The 27,966-nt window shown below is 32.5% G+C and overlaps 1 protein-coding gene across 6 annotated transcripts in view; it reads right to left on the reverse strand.

The window, feature by feature from the left end:
* LOC107450334 (alpha-2-macroglobulin) overlaps nt 1-27,966 on the reverse strand; it is a 68,221-nt gene that overhangs the window by 28,351 nt on the left and 11,904 nt on the right. Inside the window, exons 8-21 of one of the 6 annotated variants that reach the window (XM_016066101.4) lie at nt 26,879-26,963; nt 25,237-25,354; nt 23,236-23,347; nt 20,524-20,633; nt 20,172-20,375; nt 17,047-17,271; nt 13,776-13,963; nt 12,272-12,425; nt 10,322-10,471; nt 10,161-10,239; nt 7,996-8,087; nt 7,817-7,904; nt 3,892-4,018; nt 98-326 (exon numbers count right to left, since the gene is read on the reverse strand). In XM_016066101.4, coding sequence (XP_015921587.2) covers nt 98-326; nt 3,892-4,018; nt 7,817-7,904; nt 7,996-8,087; nt 10,161-10,239; nt 10,322-10,471; nt 12,272-12,425; nt 13,776-13,963; nt 17,047-17,271; nt 20,172-20,375; nt 20,524-20,633; nt 23,236-23,347; nt 25,237-25,354; nt 26,879-26,963 — 1,961 coding nt within the window. Of the gene's footprint in view, nt 1-97; nt 327-3,891; nt 4,022-5,044; nt 5,181-5,463; nt 5,606-5,843; nt 5,977-7,816; nt 7,905-7,995; nt 8,088-10,160; nt 10,240-10,321; nt 10,472-12,271; nt 12,426-13,775; nt 13,964-17,046; nt 17,272-20,171; nt 20,376-20,523; nt 20,634-23,235; nt 23,348-25,236; nt 25,355-26,878; nt 26,964-27,966 lie in introns of all 6 variants that reach the window. The other 5 variants (XM_016066100.4, XM_016066098.4, XM_016066097.4 and 2 more) reach the window with 5 other exon arrangements.

The raw sequence follows: 27,966 nt of genomic DNA on the forward strand, positions 1-27,966 counted from the left end.
ATATATATATATATATATATATATATATATATATAGAGAGAGAGAGAGAGAGAGAGAGAGAGAGAGATTTTGCTCTATAACTGTTAAAAGAACTCACGGGTAATGAAGCATTAGCATAACTGGATATAGACACCACCATAGTAAATTCTTCTCCCCTGATGACTGATACGGGTAACGTATAGTCAATGAAAAATGCTTGGAAACCGGTGATAGTTGTTGTGTTCGATATGCCTAATCCATCAGCCGTGTTGATGCATACAGCACTTCCTACCCAATCTGTAATAGTATCTGGCAGTGTTACTGTCTTTTGGAATGTCCCATCCTCACTGAAAAAAATGGGTAATGACATTCAGTTATGAGGTATATGTAGATTGAAAAAGTTGGGTATATTTTGAAATAAATACTGCTACCGAAAAGAATTTTTACAGAAATGTCCAGTGAATTAATAGTAATTAATAATGATTAATAATAATAATTAATAGAAATTAATAATAATAATTAATTAATAATATGTGGCTTGTCCAGCGTGTTATATGTGGCGTGTTATATGTGGCTTGTCCAGCGAATTAATAGCGTGCTAAAGCAAGTTTCATCATTAACTCCTAAAACTCTACACTCGGAGGCGCGAGAGCCAATAAAGGGCCAAGGCCTACTCAGTTTTGCTGGGGTGCAAGAGCAGATGTTCCGGTTGGATGGGCAGCTGAACACGGAATTCCCCAGTGTTTAGTTCACAAGCACGCTCGGTTCACATTTTATTGAACCACTGATGGGATGAAAGGCTGAGGCCACCTTTCCCGACTCGAAGATAGAACCAACGACCTGTGGCACGAAAGCGCGGAGCGCTATCACTCAGCCACCGGGCATCATCAATAACTCATAGAAGAGAGAAAACCTCCGCACTGATGAATTTAATAGTCTGACGTAACGAATATAAACTGCACAGTGGGTAAAAAATAAGAAAGATATCACAACGTCCGGACTGCAAAATTGAGCAGTGGGAAGAAAATAAAGATATCTCAACGTTTGGATTACTACATGATTGGATTTCTCGTTTATGGTAACCCGCTCCAAGGCTTTCTCTTTACTAGGAAATGTTGGTTTTATACTGCAAATTTTAAAAGAATAATGTTACAAAAACTTAAAAGTATAGAAAAAAGATAACTGACAACGAAAAAAAAAAGAATTTAAGTGATAAAAACTGAGTATTACATTTTTACTGCAAATCCATTTGATGTTTGTGAAAGAAAAAAATCTACAACCGAATACCCTGTCTAACTCTGATCAGATTTTCACGAACTAAGAACTAATCTTAATGGTTTGAGATTCTAACATTAAGTATGCTAATTAATTAGGTCCCGCGGTGGACTGATCGTAAAGACACGGTTCCCAGGAAAACACCAAAGTCAATCATCGATGGCTGCGTTCAGTAAGCGGATGGATGAGCACTTTGATCAACCTGCGCTGGAACCAGGTATGCTCGGTATCGGTCCTCGCTAAACTGTTCGACCGTAAAGTGCTCGACTTCGCGAACAGGTCGTCGGACTACCAAAGCAGGGGAGCCATTCCCTCTGCAGAGGATCAAAATAGCGATGAGATGTCTTCAGATCATCCACAGGGACGTTTTTCAGACCGCCGCCAATTGCCCATTGTGCAGCTCTAGTGGGACGTAAGTAAAGTACCTACCTACCTACCTAATTAATTAGAGCAGACGATGTTTTAACTTATCAAGTCATACACAAAACGCTCTCTCCCTCTGAAAAATGAACTTGGATTCTTGACCCACAGAATGCGTTGGGGGGGGGAGCCCAAATCAGAGAGAAATATGATCTCAATAACTTGATCGGGTATTTCCACCCCTTAATGTTATTTTACTTTTAAGTATTTCGCCATATTTCGAGAAACTTTCGCCATACCTTTAAAGCGAATCAAAAAAATTTGCACGTAATTAAAAATTTGTTTCTCTAGAGTTAATACAATAAAAAATAATTTTTGCATATTTTTATTATTTTTATTCTTTATTAATATAAGTGGTAGTCGAGAACAATATATATATTAATTTTAACATTATTTTAAGGAATGTTATTTTGTATGTTAAAAAAAAATTGAATGCAATTGGTCGGATAGTTCCTGAGATATCCAATTTTTTTTTTAATGAAGTCATTTTTTTAAAATTTAACTTTACAAGAAATAATCTACCGATTTTGTTCTAATTTTGTATTTTGTTCGTTTTAATTTCTAAGGTTAGGCCATCGAACCTTTAAGATTGAGTCTTTGTGCGTTAAAATCCGATCATTAGATCAAAAGTTATTCAAGATGTCCTTTTTTGCGTACTGTGCATTAGCAGGATTGGCAAATACTATGTTTTTTTTTCAGAATATTTCATAGGGTGGTAGGCGTTTAAAAACTAAAGTTATCCAGAATTTTTGATAATTCTGTCCATGTTTTAAAAACCACAGCATGAGAGATGCACAACAAAGTAGCGTTTCATATGAACTTTCGAATCATTTTCGTGTAGTGGTGTAGAAAATAACTTTAAATCAAATTTACAAACCAAAATATCATACATTAAAGCATAAACTTAGTTTCTACAAGATGAACTTTCGCCTAAGGCGTAGAAAGGTGGTATCCCTGCATTAGCATAACACATATAAACTAATCTACCAAAAAAAGTAGTAATTCAGTAGAGTAAGAGTTAATAAGAAAGATTTAAAATTGGATGCAAAAGGTTCTATATTGCGTAATTAAGATCCGTGTATGGAAAAAACAGAGGAAACAAAAATAAGCACTCATCAAATTCATGCAACATGTCACTCGTTAGTAACAAACATTATGACATACAACATTCTTATACTTTAATAATAAAGGGTGTCCCAAAATTATTTCAGGATCTAAACCACACCTCTCCCCCTTTTTTTCCCTTTCGGTAATAATAACTGAAGCAATTGGTGAAGTAGCGAGCAATTAAATGAAGTATTAAAATCAGAAATTTCGAAAACAACTGAGTTTAAACATTTAAAGTAAATGTTTAAATTGTACAAGTAATGTTACTGCATAAGTTCGATCAAGTTTATGCCATGTTTCATAGGCTTGCCATTAAAAGGTAGCGCGTGGGGCTGACGAAAAATCGAATTCAGTGAAATTCATTGAAGTAAAGATTGGGAAATGTGATGACCTTTTGAACAGAAAATTTAGTTTATCAGTGGTTTTGGAACTATTTGAGCAAACTTTGTTTTAAATATTTTCCCCACAAAATTGAGTCACAAAGATTGTAATCTGGGGAATAGGGTAGGGTAGGGTAGTGTTGACGATCGATGCGCACTCAAAACTGCTGTGTTTAGATTTTTTTTATCATAAAAATGATTAATAACAACAAAGTTGCACGTACTCACACGAAATCCCAACCTGCCCAAATCGCCAAGTTTTAACTGAATCTCGCCAATGTTTCAAAAGTTATTAATTCTTTTTCCATACAGTCGAATAGCTACCACCCTGTAAAACTAAGGAAAAAATGACTATGCTGATATTGCGTTCATGGTAGATACAAATGGTACCAAATCTTTGTGATTGCGTGGATTTCCTTTCTAGGAATTAGTAATAATGAAACTTTAAAACGCTATGTCGCGACGCAGCAGCAAATTAAAGCTAAAATGTTTAGCAATGCGATAGTAAGTTTTTCAATAAAGTAGCCCATGTCGGTTTAAGACATATAAGACATTTGCTGGATGCTATTTTTAGCTAGCATATTAATTTTCTGGCAAAGTAAGTAAAAGTTTTGATAATTCAAGTAGGAGTGCAGAGTATTTATTGGTATTGTAAATTTAAATCATGTCTTGCTTTGTTTGGGACACCCAGTAGGCAGATACATTAGGCTGGCCTTAATAGCCTACTTACTTTGTCATATCTAGCTCAAATAGCCAAGTTTCAGGGAAGTTACTGCGCACCTCAGAAATAGATTGCAAAGGACCAGCTGGTCCAGCTGAACTTGATGGCCTACGCCTAATGGGAGCAGCATCGAATTCTTCTAATAAAAACAAAATTGCTTTTAAATATTAATTTTTAAATATCAAGAACAAACCCAGAGATTGATGGCAATTGTAGATCTTGATAAAAGTGAGATGAGTGACAATCTAAAAAGTCGAAGAATTTTTCTGAAGTGCATAATCATAATGCTTCTTTATAGATGAAAAAGTGTGCCACAATTCAAAGGCTTATAAAACAAATTTAAATCCCACCTTACTTTTGGAGCAGAAAGCATCCAGAAATGTGAAGTTCCAAAACCTACTTACTTTGTCATGTCTAGTTCAAACAGCCAAGTTTCAGGGAAGTTACAGCGAACCTTAGAAACAGATAGTAAAGTAAGAATTCCTTTTCTTCTAATGAAAAGAAAATTACTTTTAAATATTAATTTCTAAATATCAAGAACAAACTCAGAAATTAATGGCGATTGTAGATTTTAATACAAGTGAGATGAGTGACAATCTAAAAAATAGGATTTTTCTGAAGAGCATAATCATAATGCTTCTTTATATATGAAAAAGTGTGCCACAATTCAAAGGCTTATAAAACAAATTTAAATCTCGCCTTATTTTTCGGGCAGCCAGTACCCAGAAATGTAAAGTTTCGATGGCATACTTGCTTCGTCGTATCAAACTCAAATAGTCAAATTTCAGGGAAATCACTGCGAACCCTTAAAACGGATTGCAAAGGACCAGCTGGACCTGACGGCCTATGCTTAGTGAGAGCAGCATCGAATTCCACTTTTTCTAATAAAAGCAAAAATTCTTTTAAAAACTAATTTGAAATATCAAGAGCAAACCCAGAGATTGACGGTGATTGCAAATATTGATACAAGTGAGATGAGTGACAATCTGAGAAGTAGAGGAATTTTTCTGAACAGCAAAATTCTAAGAAGTGTAATGATTAATGCTTCTTTATGTATGAGAAAGTGTGCCACAATTCAAAAGCATACAGGGCAAATTTAAATACCGTTTTACTTTCGTAGCAGCCAGCACCCAGAATTGTGAAGTTTCGATAGCCTACTTACTTCGTCGAATCAAACTCAAATAGCCAAGCTTCAGGGAAATTGCTGCGAACTTCTGAAACAGATTGCAAAGCTCCACCTGGCTCTGCAATCGCAAGAGAAAAAGGACGGTGAGTAGTGCTACCCAGTGCTACAGATCCTAGTTGAAAAAGTATTTTTAAATATCAAAAAGAAATCTGCCTATATTGCAACAATCAAAGACCAAGCCAGAATAAATATGATTGCCAGTCTTATATGAAAAAAAGATGCAACTAAGACTTTTGGTGTCATTTTTTTATTTATAATTAGAGTGTTAACGTTCAAGAAGTGTCAAAACTTTGCCAATCTACATAAAAATAAGATGCCAAACTAAAAATGTGAACCCTGTCTAAATTTTGGGACACCAAGTTCACAATGACTTGAAGCGTTTAATCCTTACTTACTTTGTTACATCAAGCTCAAACAGCCACGTTTCCGGGAAATTGCTGCGAACTTCTGAAATGGATTGCAATGCAGCAGGACCACTTCTCCCTGCTGCTGCAAGCATAATAGGACGACCATTGGGTCCTTCTATCTCCCCAAGAACTAGTAAGAAATTGTTTTTAATTATTAAAAAAATATGTCATGTTGCTATTATAATTCATACAAAGGTCTGTAAAAATGGGATGGAAAATTTTTTTTATGAAAAAAAGCATATGTGTCCTATATGAAGACCTTCCATTTTTATTTGAAATGTTTACTTTGAAAAATAAGAAAATTTAAATCCTGTCAAATGTTGGAACACCCAATGTAAGAGGAAGGGAAGCTTTAATAGCCTACTTACTTAGTCATATCGAGCTCAAACAACCATGTTTCAGGAAAATTGCTTCGGACTTCAGAAATGGATTGCAACGCTCCACCTGGCGCCGACATTGGTAGTGCAATCTTAATTGCTCGGCCGTCTGGCCCTGCTACTGCTTTAGTTTTCCAATAAAAAATTTATTTTAAGCAAAAAATTCATGTACATTGAAAGAATGCGTTTAAAAGCACTTTACGTAATTTTGAATGTGAGTAAAAAAAATTTTAGAAAAACGTAATTTTCTTTTATCACCAGAATGAAATTTATTATTTTAGCATTTATATCAATATCCCATTACATTTTACTTTCAAAAAATAAATGTGAGAAAGAAAACAAAGTCTATACGTTTAATGGTGTCTTTGCTATTCATATATTTAAAAGAGTTCTTAAACATCTGTTTTTGATACCGAAAGATGCTTGTTATTCTGACTGCCCGGCGAGCATCATGCCCGGCGAGCACTAAATTACTCTTTACAATAATATTAAGGGTAAGAAGCTTCACCCCCTGCTCGCTTTGCTCTCCAACACTTGTGGTCGCTTCGCAGTCATCTTTGTTTCAAACAAATCTCATTAAAAACAAAATGTATTCCTCTTTTTTACGGAAATCTCTCAAAAGGTGAGAGCATGTCACATATGTAAGCCTAGAAACTTGGAAACAATTTTGAAATTTAATTAACAATAAAACAAAATTCTTAAATTTAATTCACAGTAAAATAAAATACAGTATACATTGAAATAAGTTTTGAACTTAATCGAATGCTATAACTCTTAAAGAAGCCCTAAAAATTGAGCTCAAACAGAGCAGAGGCTTTACTACTTTTTTAGTCTTTACTTGGTACATTAAATTTTATCTTTCAGCTGTATATAGTATTTAGTAAATTGAACGATAAAATAGTATTAACTATGTGAGGTTATTAAATTTTTCTCATTGATGGTGGACATTAGATTTCACTCTTTATTTTTTCCATTTATTTCCTATTGCAGACAAAAATGCATGAAAAAAATATAAAAATGAATTCAAGGTAATATTACAGATGTACAAATTGTTATTTTAATCGATACTGCAAAATTTGTTAAAAAAATTACTTGGTTTTGTTAAACGCAAACTCAATGAGAACGGCTATATTGGTATGATATGAAAAATGGAATTGACTTGTCTGGTGTTGACATTTAGCGTGAGATTATTTTATCGAACAAGGAACGAAATACTGACACATTAAAAGTTCACTTCCACATTGTAAATTTCCTCGTAAATGGAGATAAACAATCCATACTCGATAATCTTTCCTTTACACACAAGCAGCACAAATGATCATAATTAAAAGACGATGCTACTTAAGAAAAATTTGCGAAAAATTATTTCAATTTTAATTTATTTTAAATTTAAAATTAATTATATAATTAATTTAAACAAATCAACTAAGCTTAATTAATCAATAAATTAAAATGTAATACATTAATTAAACTTTAATTAAATTAATTAAATTTTAGCTTTGATTACTTAAATTAAATCTTAATTTTAATTAATTAAATTTTGATTAAAATTATTAATGCTTAATTAATTAAATTTAGATTAATTTATTAATTAATTAAATAAATTTTAATTAATTTATTAATAATTAAATTTAAATTAATTTATTAATCAATTCTCGGTTAGAACTTAATCAATTAAAATTTAATTAATTTATTAATTGAACTTTAATTAATTGATTTTAAAATTAAATTTTAATTTTAATTGTTTAAATTTTACCTAACTTATTAATTAGATTTTAATTCATTGATTAAAAATAAAATTTTAATAACTTTAGTTAAATTTTTTTTAAATATTTTTATTATTATTTTTTGAATTTTAAACATATCTGGCATCTTTCACGTTGCATTGGGAAATGTTTTTCGAAACATTAAGTGCTCCTCAGAGCATAATATGAGTACTAGAGACTCTGTACTAATCTACTCACCAGCTGCTCCACCGGGTCCAAATCTCGGGGCATTTTCACATGGTCTTGTAAATATGTACAAGTTACTGATAACAAGATAGCCAGAAGTCTGAAATGGTAAGAATTTATTAAAAAACACAATAATTCACATGAAAATATTTATAAATTATATTAAAAGAGAGAATTTTGTAAAAGTTTACCGAGAAAGCGGAAAGCGAGTCTTGATATGAATATGAGTTTCCTCCTGGAGGATAAGCTATTGAAAGGCTTTTGACAGCAGCATTTTGTAATCCTAAAAACAGAATTAAAACCTGGTAAGAATTCATAAATAGTTTCTCTATTGTTCTTCTAATAAAGACAGATTTAAGTTCAAGTAATTTAAATATACGCAAATATATATAAGCTTCTCTTATATGGTAAAATTAACTCGAGTATATCTCGATCTATTGCAACAATATAGTTACACATTTTGTTGAATAGTTTGTTATAATTTAAGTAATTGTTTCGAATAAATCAGTATTTTTATGGAAATAAAAGCTTAGTTACGAAGTAATTATTTAGAATTATTTTTGATCCTTTCTAAAACGGTTGAATAAATTTTAAACAAAAAAGGTGAAATGGTGCTACATCTGGTGTCGGAAATAGAGTAACATATACACCAAAGAGCCATTACATTATGATCACCCTGCTAATAACATGTCGGACCACCTTTAGCCCTTAAAACTGCTAGCACCTCCGTGGTATTGATTCCACAAGGTGCTGATAGGTAGTCTGAGGTATCTGGTACCAAGCGCTTACCAACTGGCCCTGCAATTCCCTCACATTGCTAGGGGGTAGCGTGGCAGCACGAATTTGGTTTTCCAAGTAGGACCACAAATGTTCTATTAGATTAAGGTCAGGTGAATTTGGGGGCCAAGACATGACTTGAAAGTCACTGGAATGTTCCTCGACGATTCAACCCTTATGACATGGTGCATTATCCTGTTGGTAAACACCATACCCAGCAGGGAAAACTTTTGCTATGAATGGGTGAACCTGGTCTGCAACTATGTTTAAGTAGCTTACAGACGTCAGGGATTGTTCTATGAAAATTATGGTTCCTAATGTGCCCCATGAAAACATTGTTCCTGGACGAGAAACCATGAAAACCTGGGTGAGCCCATTGTTATAGGTGGAGGGTGGTCATAATGTAATGGCTCTTTGGTGTACATATATGCTATAAGAAACTCAAGTTACGGCTCGAGAGGAAGTAGTGCAGCTCACGTAAGGAAGCACTGCAATTAGTTTTCGATCTTATGTCATGATAGAGGAGGAAATAATTTTAATACTATTGCTGTGAGGCGTGGTGGCTCAGGGGATAGAGTGCTCGCCACTCTGTAAGGTGAGTGGGTTCGATTCCTAGCGACTGTTTTTCGTTTCGGATATCGCACTCGGCTAGCATCAACCACAGTGTTGATATAAAATATATTCAGTGGTAGACGGATTATGGGTAAGAATCCCCTTGTCGTTAAGCTAACCGGGGGAGTTCTTCATGGTTTTGCTTTCCATGTAGGGCAAATTCGGGTAAGCTCTATAAAAGAAAGTCCTCCACGAAGGCAGATTTCTCTCAATACTTGTTCCCTTGTCTTCTGGATTGGGTTCAAAAGTACAAGGCTGTGAAGTTGAAGATTAGTAGTCGTAAACTCAATAAATTGGGTCAGCTGTTCAACGACGGTTGTAAAATAAAATACTTTTGCTGCCTACTATCCTGAAATGATTTGCGTGATTTAATTATTACGAGACAGATTTTAAATTATTACTAACTTCCCATACAAAACGAACTTAAAAATTATCGCTGACATCTCTTAAAAATAATTAAAATTTAAACCAAAGTACTTCGGAGCGGAAAAAGTCGCAGAAAACGAATAAACGGTTAACAAAGATATTTGGTTAATATATTGCTTAAAACAAATTACGGTATTAGGAGCAGGAGTTGAAGAATACAATATTTAAGTACAGTTGTGCTGTGCATTCAGCTTGGTTACCATTAAAGTTAATATGTTGTATAAGAAAGTTATAAGCAGTGATCAAGCTGGTGACCAAACGGCGGCCAGTTATCTTATAATTTAAGAATTCAAACTCCTATAATTTTACTTTGATGTAATTTATTGTATTTTAAATTTCATTAAAATTTCTAAAAGAAGTTTTTGAGGAGTTTTCACTAATCCATACAGGATTCAATTTAATGTATAAATCTTTGTGTATAATCTTAATCTTATTAATAAATCTTAATGTATAAAACTCTTAAAGCAAATTAAGGAAATCATAGTTGCTTATTAAAACTTATTGCCAACTGTTTGAAGGTTTAAAATTATAAATATATTACCTGGTTGAATTGGATTTTGGTAACAAGGGTTTGTTGAGTAATAGTCGTTGTCGTCAAATCGAGATAGCATTTGAAAAATCTGTAATAATATTTGAAACAATAAATTTTTTTAAAAAAACGAATTTAATTTTTATTCAAAAAACTATCTCTCAAACTATTACTCTTTCTTTGGTGAGTTGTTCATTGTTGTTCAATAACAAAACACTTTTGTCAATAGCTTTAATTCCGCACAAAGAGTTTGATCCAGCAGTAATGCTGACTGTTGTTTCGGCTCCTGGCTGTTGCTTTTTATCACCAAATGCAAATTGAACCTGGAATTAAAAATTTCTCCTTTTAATTTTTTTGTTGAGAATATGTGTATAAAGTACTTAATTATTTAATCATAATATTACAAGGTTACTCGAAATTTTAGTTTTGATTTTGTGATATATATATATATATATATCACAAAATTATATATATAAAGGTTGTTAATTACCGTTAGATTTTCGATGAGTTGTTCTTGTCCAGTGTTTTCTTCCTCCAGCCACATTTCCTTGAATACTTGGAGGAATATATTGATAGCTCTGTGCCTGTATTACAAAACACATATTTATAGTTCATTCTTCAGCCTTAAAACAAATAATTATGGAGGGCACGCTTTACTTAAAATTGGAATGAGCACAGAATAATAAAACGCTCGTATGATCGTAATTATGTTTATACTCTGCTGCAAAACTCATTTTAATTAGAAGGCTAACTAAGAATAAAAAGAATATCACGCTGCTCACGTCAATTCCCGAAAATCGCTGATTGATTGAATGCTTAGATGTTTAAGGCTGCTTTGTAAGTATGTGTAACTGTGAAATGTTGACAATCACTTTGACAAATATCCGAAATATATATTAGGTCCAGTTAAGTGCCACTGCCCGGCATACATTTTCCCGGTATAGGGGAGAGTGGTGTCAGTTGTAACATTTTTTAACTTAACTATTTTTAACTAACAAAAAATCCAATATATTATTAGTATTAATTGACAAACGAATAAAGTAGACTATCCTCTACTAGAAAATAAATATATACCTTATTTTAAATGTTATTATATTAGTTATTAACAATTTTTGACAGTCGTGCACTTGTTACAATTGTCCCCACTTACGGGGTCAATTGTAACAGTTTATAAATTCAACTAAAATATAGTTAATTATACATATTATCATAGTTGTGAGATATTTTTTTATTGATCAAAAATAGTAGTGATATTTTAGGAGTAAAAATAATAATGAGCAGAGACCTAAAGGATTAAACTTTTAACTTTAAGGGGTTAAAAATTTTAATTTATGCTGTGAAAGGTGACAAANCCAAACCTGTAAAAACTATTAAATATATAAGACTAAATTATAATAAATATTAGATATACTTAGTATGTTATCATTTTCAAACTTTAGGTAGATGTAACTTAGATAAAAACATGTATTAAAATAAAATATCATTCCCTCACTATTAGTGTCATTCCCTCACTTTTTAAATAGTGAAATTAATTAACTTATTTATTAAATTAATTAATTAATTATTAATTATTATAAATTAATTAATTATAAATTAATTATTTAAAAAATTAATTAATTTAAATATTAAGTATAATTTATAGGATATATACTTTCTTTATAATGCCATTACATATTTCTATTAATATAAAAAGTTTCAGAGCTTTTTATTCACTTTACTTTTTCGGGATTTTATGAACTGAAAAATGACAGTTTTCGTGAGAATGACCCATATAAATATTGAATAGCAAATAACTGCGGAAAATAATGGGACTGAAAACATCGAAATCTGTTTAAATTTTGGAATAGACAGTGAGAAGTTCAAAAGTGATTGTTAGAAATGTCTCCTTATTGCATAGGCAAACAGGTTTTTAATATTTTTTCCTGCTTCCCACTCTAGTGGTTACGCAGATTTCAATAATTTTTTGATTCTTAATAGCTTAACTATTAATCTAAGAATCCATTGATATGTATACTTTATTGATTTCATTTTTAACAATGTCTTTTCAAATATTGATTATGAGTATCATGCATATTTTATTAAACTATTCTTTGAAATCAATAAATAAAATTAAGTACCCCTACCTTATTCTCAAAGCAGCTCTCAACATCAATTTCCATAGAGTCAGCTACTACCTCTCCAGATTCTTTTACATAATATACTAAGACACGAATTGATGGTGACATTATAGTGTTTACGTCAATATCTATAGACACTTCGCCAATGGGTGGCAGGTACCTAAATTATGAAAGTATGCAGAAAATTTTAGTATTTATTATGAATTTAGTAATAACATTGCTCATAGTTCAATATGTCATTCTCGAAAAGTTATAGATGTTGTAGTTTTCCTATATATATGTATATTTTTCTTGAGAAAGTTAAACTACACGGTCTTACCCCTCTAAGAAATACTAGAATTTTATTTTAGAAATGCTAGGAAAAAGGAATCAGATATTTCTATTAAGACAATTAAAGAAAACTAGGCAAGATAATGATGTAGTCAAAGCTGTATAACGAAGAGGGAAGGAAAGAGACTGTCATCCAGAGGCCGGAAACTGCTAAAGAGCACGACCAGAATCCATTCAAGAATATAGGGGCTTATTTATAATTTTTTGAAAAAAAATGACAGAGAAATTATATCCATATAAAAACTACAATTTTGTATAAAGACTTAACAAAAATTCTACAAACTATGAAAATAAGGCTTATATGTGCTTTGGAAAAATACTCGCAATAAATTTTGTCCTAGTGCCCCCTAAAACCATTGTTCAGCGGTGGATGAAGTTATCTTTTTCTTCCTTTGCATCGCAGCTTTCGTGGGCCCATCGTAGAGAAAGCTCAAGGGGAGGGGAGGAAAGAAAAAGTAATACCCGTTCTTACCCCTGCGAACAGATGTTATCGAAACGAAGTAGAACAGTGCTGCTTTGGGGCTTAATTCTTATTGTTTGATAATGTATGAATCTTTAGAATACGCATAATAAATTGAACTAAAAATAAATTTTGTAACTGTAACGACCAATAAATAAGGGTAGCTTTAAAGCAAAAGAATATTTAAGAGTTAACATAGTAAAAGAAACACCTCGAATTTTTTATATATATATATATTCTCTCTATTTATTATGCGAAGCACACTCCTATTTATATAGGCTTAGCGACGAGTAACCAGAACATTCGACATGATTGACAATTCTCGTGTAAATCCTTAAATATTAGTCCGATCCAATCCAAAACTATCATATTTCGTAAAATGGTCGCCCAACATAGCTAAGTCGCCAAAATTATTGCCAAGTAGGCAAAAATGTCGACAAACCCAGTTTTTCGCATGAAATTCTGTTGAGCAGCTTCCCCTTCGGTACGTAACGTCGAATTACTTTACTTCAGCTTGATAATTAAACATCGTTGATTAGTAAAATTTTGTTCATTAAGAAAAAATATTTTAAATTATGAAAATGTAATTTTGAACATCGTTGAAGAAGTTTGAGATATTAAATAGGAATTACAGATTAGCCAAATGAAAAGTGATTTGGCTACTGTACATGCTATATTTTATGCAACAATGTAGAAGTATTATACAATTTTCGCACTTACTTGCTATCTTGTGCTTCTGGGCAATTATCTTCTGATGATTGAGGAATTGACTCTTTAGGTGGATCCAGTTGAACTTCGGGACCATTAATAACTTTATTTTGTTTTTCATACTTTGCAGAAACATCATCATCAGGAGAGAATGAAGTTTGAATTGAACTATCGATGACTACAGTTGACTGATATACTACCTACACAATTTCATATCGATTACTACAGTTGACTGACATATTACCTACACAATTTCATATCGATTACTACAGTTGAATACATAATTTCATATCGATGACTTCAGTTGACTCATATACTACCTATATAATTTTATATCGATTACTATATTTGACTGATATATTACCTATATAATTTTATATCGATGAATACAGTTGACTGATATACTACCTACATAATTTCATATCGATTATTACGGTTGATTGACATACTATCTACAAAATTTTATATCGATTACTGCAGCTAACTGATACACTACCTATATAATTTTACAATGCTTTTTTTTTAAAAAAATGAATATTAAAAATAATTCAACACAAAAACGAAGAATAATTTAATTATTTTTCTCCTTTTTCTTTGAGACTGAATCTGAGCTTTTTTTTTTAGCCCCGCAGTGGACTGATCGTTAAGACGCGGTTCCCAGCAGATCACCGAAGTCAAGCATCACTGGCTACGGTCAGTGAGCGGGAGGGTGACCACTTGGATCAGCCTGCGTAGGGACAGAGGGTGTGCGGTATTGGTCCTCGTTAAACTGTTCTACCGTAAAGGGCTCGACTTCGCGCGCAAGTCGTCGGGCTAACGAAGCGGGGGTGCCATCCCATCCGCAGAGGATCAAAATTGTGATGGCATGTCTTCGGATCATCCTCAGGGATGTCTCCCAGACCATCGCCAATAGCCCATTGTACAGCTCTAGTGCGACGTAAATGAACAACAAGAAGGAAAACTGAGCTTTTTTTACAAATAAAATACTTTTCTCATTATTTATGTGAGTTTGCAACAACTAATGTGAACTATTAGGTCAAGTTAAGCCTAATTATATCCAAAGCCCTTTTATGAAAAGAACAGACACAGTTTTGTAAAAATGAAAAGCATTGGTGATTTTATTTATTAATATTTAAAAAGTTATTCTAACACTGCATTATCTGGGTAAAATTTTTTAAATTGAGAATTATTTATTGATTCTGATAATTTTTATACAGGTGGAAAATTATTGTCAATTTTTTTTAAAATAAAAGCCAAAAGCTTTTAAAGTATTTAAAGTTATTTGATCATTCTAAGGCTCAGATAGTTCTTTAAAACACGATACTATAGTTCAAAATTATACTTTATGCTTTAAATGTTAAGTACTTTAATTTGATGGCATTTTTGTTTTCCTCAGTGAAAGAGTTTTGAAAACAGATCCTCTTACAAAGAACATTATGTGAACTTCAACCAAAAATAGATACGAAGCTCAAATAAATATTTTCAAGCAATGCTTTGTAAAATAATTTACCCATTAAAATCCGTGATATAAACCGCACCGAATAAATTAGTTTTTGCATGTTTTTTCACTCCTATGTTGCTCAAATTTTATAAAATCTTTATTTTTTTCGAATATATGATTTGGTGTCAAAATGAAAAATCTCATTTTCAAATTATTAAGTAAATTTAAATATTTATCACCAAACTGTATGCTAAATAAAGTCATAAGACATTGAATCAGAAGTGTATAATTTTCTTTCCCAATCTTGCAATTCCTTTTTAGATTTAGTTCGTTACATGCAGTAATAGAATTGAATTTCACTAGCTATTTTATATTCTCGGTAATTTATTCTTTCGGTTTTTTATAGATTTAATCTTTCATCTGAGACATCTTAATCAGCTCTATTTAACTTTCAATGGTTCTCTTCCCTTATTCGATTCAGTTTTTTTCCTTGGAATATTGAGTGTTACACACAGCTTTATAATCAGTTCTTGAGTACTACTTCCTCTAAACTATTTCTTGGAAATAATCTTCATTATTTGTTTTACTAAGTTCTAATGATAAATAAGTAATGCTTAGAATTTATCTGAATTGAATGTTTCTGTATAATCTACTGCTGTGTGGATTGCAATAATAGTTGAACAGCATTTGATTACAAAACAAGAATGAATTACTCAAATTTAAAACAAACTTGATTCTCTTAAATCTTAACATAGGATGTAAAAGCATTTGTTTATAAAGTGGTAACATTTAATTAGTTTCAAATGTCATTTTAAGTTATAAAATGTAATTATGATACAATTAAAATGTTATGATACAAATGCACTAATGAATTTTAAGGCATTTAACAATTATATTTGTCTGTAAATAATTATTACAATTATAATCGATTAACAATTATTTTTCGAATAATTCGTTTAAACAGCTTTTTTACCAAAACAAAACCACTTATCAAACAAAACCTAACTCATGGAAAAGTGTTTTTTTCTCCTCAAAATCTTATCTTGTTAATTTGTTTATTGCATTTAATAATTACTGATTTTATTTTTGTGAATTTAAATTAAAACTTCTGAATGGCAGGTCTGATATCATTGTCATCGAGCAGACATATTAATTTAAATATTTTTTTAAATTTTTTTAAGAGCAGTGAGTCAGGGACAATACCTGGGGTAGGTGTACTAAATACGAAAATATCGCCATCATTAAAATTAACAATACTTATCGAATACGATAATATCATGATCACTAATGAGGATTATAATTATGGAATGAAGTAATATCACGACCATTTCAGATGACGATACATATCAACTCAAATATTATTATTGATACGATAATTATGATAGAAGTTATTGATACGATATTTGATACGATAATTATGATACTATTTATTGATACTATTGATTGATACGATATTTGATACAATAATTATGATACAAGTTATTGATACGATATTATTGTAAGTGTGAATAAATCTAATTTTGTTGATGAAAATATTGATCAATGTAAAAATAATATAAATTAGTTAAATTAGAAAAATTTTGCGATATAACAAATTAAACATAACCTTTTTGTCAATTGATGAGACTGTTAAATATTGATGTTTTTATCGATGCAACCCGATGTTAAAACTCGGGCAAACTCGGTTTTATCGATGCAACTCGTTAAAACCAATACTCGTTTTGCCGACTACTCTGAAAAGTAGTCGCCAACATATGATCTCTATAATCCATAAGTGCTTGATATGATGCAGAAAATCGAAGGAATGTGAGCTCTTTAAAATAACCAAAAAGTAAAACTTACTTGATAGTAAAATTCATAAGTTGCACTTTCTTGGGATGTGAACAGCACTTTAAGAGTTTGCGAGGATGCGCATGCAACCGGTTGGGGAATAGGCTGGATTTGTATGAAACTTCCGGAAGGAGAAAAGTACGGGTTCAGAAATTTACTTGTGGTTGGCTGACTTAATTGATTTGGTTCATTTCCAACGTCTTTGTTCGTGGCTGGATCGTAATTGAGAGCTTTAGCCTATAAAACACAACAGTTGCTTTTGAAAATCAAGTTTATATATATCTCTATAATTACGGCAGTTAAATCTAATAAATATTGCAGACATCAATTAATAGTTAGAGTCATCATAAGTTTAAATTGCGAACAAACTAATTTAATCTTTCCTACGAAACAGTTTTATATTGAACAGACAACCCATATTTGAGTTTACGACTTTCAATATTCAACTCATTAGTCTGAAATTTTGAATCCTACCCAGAAAAAAAAGAGAGAACTCAGGGATCAAACAATGGAACATACTTTGGAGGATTTTTGATGGAAATAACCCGCATTTGTATTACATGAAGAAGGAAACCACGAACATCTAACAGATACCCAACACAGCATAACGCATGATCCATCTGGAAGGAAATTTTGAGTAAGCATTCTGGTCATTGCGAACTCGAAGCAGAATTCGCATTGACCAATCATCTCTAGGAATCGAGCTTTGATCATCTCATTAGGAGGTTTCATATTGGCAATTACTTTCCCTCCAGACTAACACAATCCACTTTTGTAATCCCAGCAAAGTTCACCACTAAATAAAACATTAATCCAAAAATGGCCTATTTCATTCATAGGACATCAATGACAATTTTTCCCAAATTGAAAACGAAATTGCAAAATGCTCCATGCCTCAATGTCACACAATCTCAAATCTCGTAAAGGCTCGTAAAAACTGAATGTCACACTTGCAAGCACGCATAATATAATTGCATGGTTTCAGTAATAATAACGTTTAATAAAGTTAATTTGTTATACTCAATGTATTATTCGACATAATATCCATATTATAGATATTATTTGGCATTGATAAATTATTATAATTATTTTAGCACTTGTAATCGTATTTATAAAGAAATTAATTTTAATCCTTGCAATTAATGACGCATTTACATTTTTGCAAGAAAAATAATAATTTAAAAGAAGTTTATCCAGCTAATAAAGAAGTTTATCCAGAAAAGAGAAAATTTCGTAAGTTATTAACTGATGTAAATTATAAAGTTAAAATCACAAAACCCTGTACTTATCACTATCTAAAATTTCACGTAATGTAGATTGAATATGATTCATAACTTTAATACTAAGTTTATATTATTTTAATTTTGTAACTAAGTCGTGTCATATAAGTGTGAAAAAAGACATTCCATTGGTGTAAAATGAGTAGAAATTATAAATTTTTCTAATAAATTTGTATATTAACGATGTTATAGCATTGAGTTTTGCTTCATGAAGATTTAAGCTTGAATATATTTTTTTCAAAATAAATTTTTAAAAATTAAACTGCTCATCATCGTTTTTGTTATTCATATTTAGTTAAAAGATAACAATGCAGGATTATCCATGATTTCCTCTGGAGATTCAAATGGCAATGTTACAAAAAATCATTAAAGCAAAAATGAGTCTTACACAATATACATAATTAATTCAAGTCCTATTTACAGCCTGAAAAGTCATTATACATCACCCAACCATGGCCAAGCACCTAGTCCTATTTATAGGGCTCTATCATTCAACGGCCACATTAGGAATACCACTCAAATTTGACCCTAGTCAGAAGACATGGACAGAGTGCGAGATTGAACCCCTTTGTCCAAACTTCCACAACCAACGAAAGAATTTTTGGCCTTGGCAGATCTAACTTGCATCTTGCTGCATATGCACGCCGGTTGTTTTGTCAACTGCCAGGTTCGAGCTCACTACATCCTAGCATTACAAGTGTTTCAGGTATGAATCTTTAATCACAGGGCATACATCAATGCGATAGTTCATTTTTTACTAGATTCAATTCACCATTGCACTATCAACAATACTGCAGCGTTTTTAATCATTTTTATACAATTCTGCTAAATCATGCGACAAAGAGGTAAGAAAGTAAGATCTTTTACATTGTCCAACAAAAGAAGTCGCCGATTTTGTCGTTACCGATATATCATGTTGAATAGAGTTTGAGCAATCGGATTAATGCATGATCTGTGACTAAAGATTTAAACATAGAATGTCAGAAAAGGGTAGAAAAGGAAACTTGAATTGAATAAAGCAAGGTAGCATGAATAAAGCACAAATAATCAGCATGCTTTTGTTTCGATCCTATAAACATTAGCCTCCCTCAGCATCGTACCACAAAATGACGGAAAGGAGTCCGAGTACGAGGAAGATCACGTGCTATAAAGGAAAATAAGGTGGTCGAAGCAACAACGGAATCATAGCAAATTTAATCACGATAATAAAAGAATGCTTGAATTTATGCTTGTTATTATCTCGTTGAAGCTTGCTCCTTTTTCCCAATTGGTATAATTTCGTTCTTTCCCTTATTGAACTAATTTACTCTTTTGCTTCCTCTGTCATTTTTATATTTCGATACTGACGAAGGTTTTTGCTTATAGAACTGAAACTATAGCATATCCATTGTAATTTGAACTTTATTCAAATCGTTATGTTTTTTTAGACATAGTACAAAGAATACCCTATCTTTATTTGGAAAAAGTGACTTGAGTCTGTATTCTATATTTTAAGATTCATTTATACTGTATAAGTCCTTCTGTTTGTGTGATAACTTTTTGAAAACATAGTGAGAATTATAAATTCACCTGTACAAAACTAGAAGATAATAAATGGATATTTTATAAAGTATTATGTGAATAATATTATCGAGAAAAAATTCATACGAATTGCTAAATTTCAAAAATGTAAGTATTTGGGACAAATAAGGCAAAAAAAGAATCATTCAAAAGAAATTGGAATGAACCACACTCTTTAATTTGAATAATTCGTGTAATTGACTGAATTACTGAAAGACATATATATTTAGTGAAGTTCTTAATTAGTTACATTACATTATTTATAGATATTACAGATTGAAGTTGTATCTTACTTACTTCTAGACTGATTGAAATGACGTCTACATTTTGAGGTAAGATGGTGTAAGAAATCAGACCTTGAGAACTTGAAGTATAATTTCTGCAGGTTTGTACTGTCTTGGTAGCCCACCAATCTGCTAAAATGCGTCTTTTGTTTATGGTAGCGCAGATTTCTATTGGTTCTCCAGATACAATTGTACCATCAGGATTAGTGACCTTTAGCTACAAGTTCAACAAAACAAGTTCAACTGGTTCAACAAACAATATTATTGAAAGGCTACAAGTTGAGAAATTTTTACTTCTAAGTGAGTTTCACTTTCTTTTTTTTATAATTTCGATAAACAATTTTGTTTAAGAACTTGTTGCTTACCTTTCCATTATAAGGCAATCCAGGTTTGTAGTAATCCAGGCCATCAATAAAGGATAATTTTAGTGGTTCAGTATCACGATTAAGATTTTGAGAAGCGCTTCTTTCTACACCTATACATTTAAACAGCCATTAGACCTATACATTTGTATACAAAATATACATTTATGCATGGACAAAATATGCATGTGGAAAACTGAAATTCAGTTTAAATGTCATTATGTCAACGCCAAGCATCATCACGTCGCGTTTAAAAGCATACTTTTTATTTTGTCTAGTCAAAAGTATCCGTACACTAAATCTGTCATTTCTGAAAGTCTTTTTGTTGGTTGTGGCGTGGAAGTATGGTGGAAGGTTAACCAGCTCAGAAGCAGTCCACGTCATCTGAGTGGAGTTAAAAATTAGGTGCCATTCCAACGATGGCCGACAAAAGATGGAGGGCTAGAAATGGACTTGGCGCTTTGCCATGGTGGGCTAATGATGATGATAACCAAAAAAACTTAAGCTTCCAATAAAAGAAATCAATCTGGACGATGATGTCATTTGATGCGTAGCTGATAGACGTAAAAGTGTTGTCAGTGGTTTGTTAGGACATATTTATGCAGTTGTGAGACAATAGAAAGCTTTCATCATACGTTAACCCCAATACTAACCTTATTTTCCACTCATTTAGCAATTATGGGAGTTATTGGAAAATTTCGCGTATGCGCTGCGGAACTCAAAAAAGCTTTAGCTTTTAACTTTGCAAGAAATCTCTAAGGAGTAAGTCGAATGAACTTAGTAACTTTGATCGTGGCATTATAGTGGGATGTCTCTTTTGTTGAAAAGCAGTTCGTGAAATTTTGATCATTATACAGAAGCTAATACTCTTTGTGAGTGATGTAAATGTAAAGTGAAAAGTTTGGGGCAGTGAAACTGTAGAAAACCAAAGTGGCGGGCTGAAAAAAAATGAACGTAACCTTGACAGAAAGGCAAAATGCAAGAATTACTTAGACTTTAAGAGTTTTGTTCATCAGGAATAAATAAAAAATAAAAATTACATAAAATGAAAAGCCTTGAAGACCATTAATCAGGTGGCCACTCACAGACTTCACATCCATCCCTATAATGTAAAGTGTCGACTGCAGAGGTACGCGTTTACGTTTAGCAGTTACTGAGCAAGCGTGACTAAAATGGCCATTTATAAAATTTGATGGGGGCAGTATTATGGTGTAGGGTGTTCTTTGCAATTTGGGTCATATCCCTTAATGTTTGTGACTGAAAAAAGTTCTCTAAAATGTATGTGGACATTCTGGGCAGTGCTGATAACTCAACTTTAAGAATGTGTCTATTTTTTTCTTTAAAATGGATAGCTGTATTTCATTCACACATCGAGATTTCTGCAGTCATAGTTTGATGAAATAGGTGTCAGAACTAAACTGACCTTTTGATCAGAGATGGATTGAAAATCTGATTTATACCAGACATAATATTTTTACGACTAATTTAAACGTCAAATCAGCGGTCTTCACTGATATCAGGTGCGATAGAGAATTTCTTGAAGTCAATTTCTTTGGCTATTTATCAAAAACTGGTGAAAAGACTCCTCGGAAGTATGCAGTCAGTCCTTGATGTGACAAATAGACTGACATATTAATATAAGTCTCGTGATTCTCTGACTTCATACCACTGAACAGTTTTGACCAGATATTATGGTCAGTATGTCTACATCTAATTGATGATAAATTGTAGTGGGATGAATCAGTAGAAAATAACACTTAAAAGAAATATTATCTAACCTTATATTTTCCATGTTAGTAACTTAACAATAAAACTACGTATAGATAGTTAATGGTAAAAGCTTAGTATATGTGGTGCTAGGAGGTTGGAATTCGGTATAAAATTTGTTAGTTGCAATTTCTGATATAGTTTTACGCTTAAGCTTAAAAAAACTCGTCAACCAATGTTACTACAGTTGTCGTTTTTACAAAAAATGCGTTCTTTCAATTTAACTTTCGACAAAACAAACAACAAGCGCATTAGGACAACTCCACAAGCTTGCCGTGGTTCTATCCAAAAATAAAAATCAGCAATATTTTACACATATATAGCCAAATAAGTGATGACAATCAAAACATGGCTAGCCTTACGCTTTATGTTGTGTTATTAATATACTTAAATTTAATTTCGTCTCACCATCTTTTCGAATTTATGAAATTCCGAAAACTCTCATGAATGGTAAAATTATGTATAAATTTAAATGCAAATTAGAATAATAAAACTTCCTGGAATCTCAAACTTGTTCACCAGTCACCTCGCGAACATAGCATTAGCAAGAAAGTTTAGGAAGCTTGTTACTGTTTTACATTTAGTCACCCATTCATTTCAAAATGTGTATTTTTTGTTTTATTATTTCTATTATTACTTTCCTTTAAATTTTAATATTGAATTGAGATTAAAACAAATTTGCTATTAGTTGGGGACCTTTGCAAGGAACAAAAAATAACAGTCTTTATGACATATGCAAAAGGATTTTTCTTAAACAATAATTAAAAGAGAATTTATTTCGGTACACGTTAAAAAACATTAACGAAATAAAATTATTTTTACTATTTGATAAGGGTAAATGGACAGAAGACTATGCTTACCAGTGTTTTACTAGGAAACACTGTCTTCTAATATTGAGATTTGGATAGTTAAAAAAAAACAAGATATATATATATATTTTTTTTTTACCTGTGCCATCTTCAGTAACAGTAGCTGCTACAACAATGCTTCGACTGTTGTAATAGGATGTATCACTCTCAATCTCTTTTACATTTAGATTATATGTGTAACAACCTTTGATCTGAAGAATGGGAAAAACTATACATCTTATAATTATTGCGATTCAAAACTTATTATTATTTCAAGATTAACACAAATTGCATTTACTATGAACTGGGGTAACTTTATACTAACATACAAACGAAAAAAAATGTAGCACGAGTTCTATTTAGTCAAAAGGGCAGTGATTATTCTAATTTAATGCAAAGACAATAGATGTCGCAAATGACGTTACTTATATATATATACAGTCCAGTCACATTAATGTGACCACCTGTCAAAATCCAGAATAACCACCTTTGGCAGAGCGAACCGCTACGACACGTGCAGGAAGAGAGTCAGTTAGGTTTCTGAAAGTGTTCACTGGGATGTTGAGCCATGCCGACTCCAGTGCCGTGGCCAGCTGCGCTAGATTACGCGGTTGAGGATCTATGACCCAAACAACCCGATCGAGGTGGTCCCACAGATTCTCGATTGGGTTTAAATCCGGTGAGTTTGCTGGCCAGGGGAGTATGGTAAATTCATCCTGGTGCTCTTCGAACCACGCACATACACTACGAGCTGTATGACACCTCGCATTGTCCTGCCATAATTTTGAGGAAAAATTATTCGCATGTAGGGGTGGACACATGGAAAGATGCGTACTTGTGCTGATCCATCGTGCTTTCCACAATGATGAGAGCACTCGGTGAATGCCAGGAAAACATTCTCCAAGCCATAATGCTCCCTCCTTCAGCCTGCAGCCTTCCGGCAATTGTTGCAGGATGTTTGTTTTCAGATGTTTCACGTCGTATACGCCAACGTCCATCTGTGCGATGGAGCATAAAACGTGATTCATCGGAAAAAGCCACCTGTTGCCACTCTGTGGGCGTCCAGTTGCGGTACTGGAGTGCAAATTGCAGCCTTCGTCGCTGATGAACAGCAGTCAGCATAGGTGCATTAACCAGGCGTCTGCTGCGGAGACCCATGCACAGCAACGTTCCCTAAACAGTGGTTGAGGATACATTCTTGGTAACCCCTTGATTCATCTGGGTGGTCAGTTGCTCAACAGTCTCACGTCTATTCGCCTGAACGCATCTCCGTAGCTTTCGTTCGCCTCTGTCATCTATGGCCCGCGGTGCCCCACATGTGCCACGCCGCTTGTTTTGTATAGTGCCATTTTGCCATGCACGGTATACTTTTACCACGGCGGCATGCGAACAGTTCACAAAATCAGCCGTTTCCGAAATGCTTCCACCCTTGGCCCGAAAGCCAATAATCATGCCCTTTTGGACGTCGGATAAATCGCTACGTTTCTGCATTACGCCAACGATTGAAATGCTTTCAGATGCCTTAGGACATCCTATCTATACAATCCACTGTAATGTGCTGCCACCTGCCTTCTGTGATTGGTTATTTTACGTTGACGTCGAAAGTAGGTATTGGTCACATTAATGTGACTGGACTGTNAATGTCTGATAATTTCTTTTTATGTTGTTTAATACCTTACTATGTGTTGTATATTGTGGGTAAGTTTCATAAAATTCCATGTGTAATTTCTTGAGTTATCGCGATTTTTGTGAATTTTCCTTAATTTATGATAACCAGTGTATATATATATTAACACATATTTTGATCTTTCTCAAACATACATAGAAAATAATTTTATTAATTTAGAAGTGCTTAGGTTACGCAATTTCTGACACTTATCAATAATGTTTAAAGCTTTCAGTGATTTGAGGGACCGGCAATAAATTACGGAGATAAAATCGTGTTTTTGTACACCCCATGCCAAAAAATGCAACAATACTTAATTTTTTAAACGTACGTTTTCTTTTGCTACATTTTTTGGCTTTGTGTTCAAAAATAGTATTTTCCCTTTCGTACGTTATTGTCGGTCTCTGATTACATGTTATAGAAAAATAACCTTACTTCTGTAGTTATCCTTTTCGTTGGTATCTTAGCATCATCGACATCTCTTTCGTAAAAGTATCTCTCTAAAGATGCATTTAAATTCAATGTACCAGATGCTGGTTCACCATATGTGTACCTAAAAACAGTTTTTAATATCCATATCAATTTGATTTAATATCTATCTATGAATAAGATTTTGTGGGGAATTCGGTGCAATGCAATGTTAAGCTACAATTATCAAATAGTTTAAAACATTCTTTTTGGTTAAATTCCTTGCTATCATTTGGTTGTTTTAATAGAGTTCTACGAAATGCATCTGATGTTAATATCTTCTGTTATTGAAGACAAAAGCATAATTGCAAAGTAAATTACGATTTATTTTAAATATTTTAATTTCTTGCTATTTTACACCATTTTAAAATTATTTTAATGTTAATGAAATGCATGCACCATTACTCCTTTTCAAAATAAGAACGAATTTCGAAAGAGTTGTTAATGTAGATTTCTTTCCATTAACATTAGAATTTATTATATGATAGAATAAAACAAACAAAAGTAAATACAAATATGACAGAAAAGCTTCCAAAATAAAAGAGTTGAAACTGTTTAAAAAACTTCATGCTTTTACAAAAATGTACAATATGAAAATACTTTGAAACGAGATGAAAGATTACTTGTATTTAAAGAAAAATAATAAAATGCACTTTAAAACAACAACTGGGGAATACAGATTGTGTGACTCAGAAAGAAAAACGAGAAGTACTTTACCAGAAGACCAGTACCATTATAACAGAGACTTTGTATTAGTTTGCATTTTATGTTTTTGAAAAATTTTACATTTACCTTAAAATTTCTATTTAGCAAACATCTAATCTCTTTCCTCCCTATTTTTTCTTTGCTTTCAACAACAACTGAAAAATGAGCTTATGAAGCAAAGATCTCGAGAGAGAAAGATTAATTTTCTCACATAATGAGTAAATGGAGATTTTATAAGGCAAAACCATTTTCGTCGTAAGTCTACGAACGAAAATGGGTGTTTTCTAACTTCAAATTTTAATTCAGTAGTTGCATATCTGAAGGTCATTTTCTCAGTCGTTAGAAAAACATAACTATATTGTCCCATTTAATTCGAAACAAAGTCGAGCATTCCTGCAAGAAGTCAAGAGGACAACAGTTTAAGGCTACGCAATTTCATAAACAACGTGGGGGTAATATGGTCAGTATTGACAAAATACCACCTTTACATCCTGTTCACACTTATCTCATACTGACCGAGATTCAAGCTTCTGCCGTCTTCAAGTCGATACCATTGAGCTTTAAGCTGATGAGGCCCTAGTTTTCCCCAATGACAGTTTAGTGCTTTATCCACTGAGGGTAGCGGATATTATTGAATTTATATAAACATTTGAATTCAAAGTTTACAAGAATTTTTTTTTAAATGATAAAACGTTTTTCATCATAGTTTTAAGTTAAATGAGTTTTCTCAGAAGGATGTACTAACTAAATTAAATTGTGAAACTTTGTTTTAAAGATTATCAACACTTTTTTACGTGCTGAAAGAGAGTTTCAAATCATTAAAAAACGCATTTTAATCGATTTAAAGCAAATAGTATGTCCAGTTATTTAATTGAAATATAAGTTGCAGAATATTTCCACTTACTCCGCACAAACCGTAATTGGAATAGTCTTTGCGTTCGCCAAAACAAAAGATGGGAATTTTATGGTTACTTCAAACTTCGGTAACACTAAAATAGAAAGAATGAAAAGTGTATCAATATAATCAATTAAGATTTATTTTTAATTTAGTAACTCAGAGAATTAAAATTAGTTTCTTATAATCGATTGCTATTATTTTAGAATTAAATTTCTTTTCAGTGGTGAGTGAGGCTAGTTGATGATAAAAAGGTTCCCATTTAAAACGCACTTCCTGCTCATTTGAAACGGTATTTTTATTTATCTGAACCAGTGGTTCCCAATCAGGGGGCAATCGCCCTAAAGGGGGTGATATAGCTCCTCAACTGGGCAGGTGGGCGATGAGAATTCAAAGAAAAATTTCCAATTAATAATAATAAAGCCGTGATAACTCAGAAGATAGAGCGTTTGCCTTCAAATGAGGCTACCCGAGTTCGAATCTCAGCGATGACTGGTGGGTACGAACTCTCTACCCGACTCGGTTGGACCACAGTGCTGGCGTGAAATATCTTTAGTGGTAGACCGATCATGAGTTAGAGCCCCCTTGTCATCAGACTAACCGTGGAAGGTTTTCATGGTTTTCCTTTCCATACAACGCAAATGTGCTTTAGTTCAATCGAAAAATTCCTCCACCACTGTAAATTTCTTCCAATACTTGATCCAGGAGTTCCCTTGTCTTCTGGATTGGGTTTAAAATTACAAGGTAACTGAGTTTAACATAAGTAGTCGTAAACCGGAAAAATTGGTTCGGCTGTTCAAAGACGGTTTCAAAATAAAAAATTAATAGCAATAAAAAAAGCCAGCGAATTGGCCGTCATTTGGGTTCCGTCAACATATTTAGTAGAAAGAAGATTTTGTTCGATCGTCCAGCTTTTCACAAAATAAAGAAGTATGTTGGGCATTCGCTTCAAAGGAGTCCTAAACTTAAATCTGATGAATATAAAGTCTGGTGTTTGGCAAGCTTTAACTAAAATCCACTAAGCACAAGGTAGTCAATGTCGAGGTAAAAATGAATAATTGAGTTTTCAAATTTTCAGATTTTTCGCACATTTTAGT

The sequence above is a fragment of the Parasteatoda tepidariorum genome, chromosome 7, assembly GCF_043381705.1.
Source record: "Parasteatoda tepidariorum isolate YZ-2023 chromosome 7, CAS_Ptep_4.0, whole genome shotgun sequence".
NCBI lineage: Eukaryota > Metazoa > Arthropoda > Arachnida > Araneae > Theridiidae > Parasteatoda > Parasteatoda tepidariorum.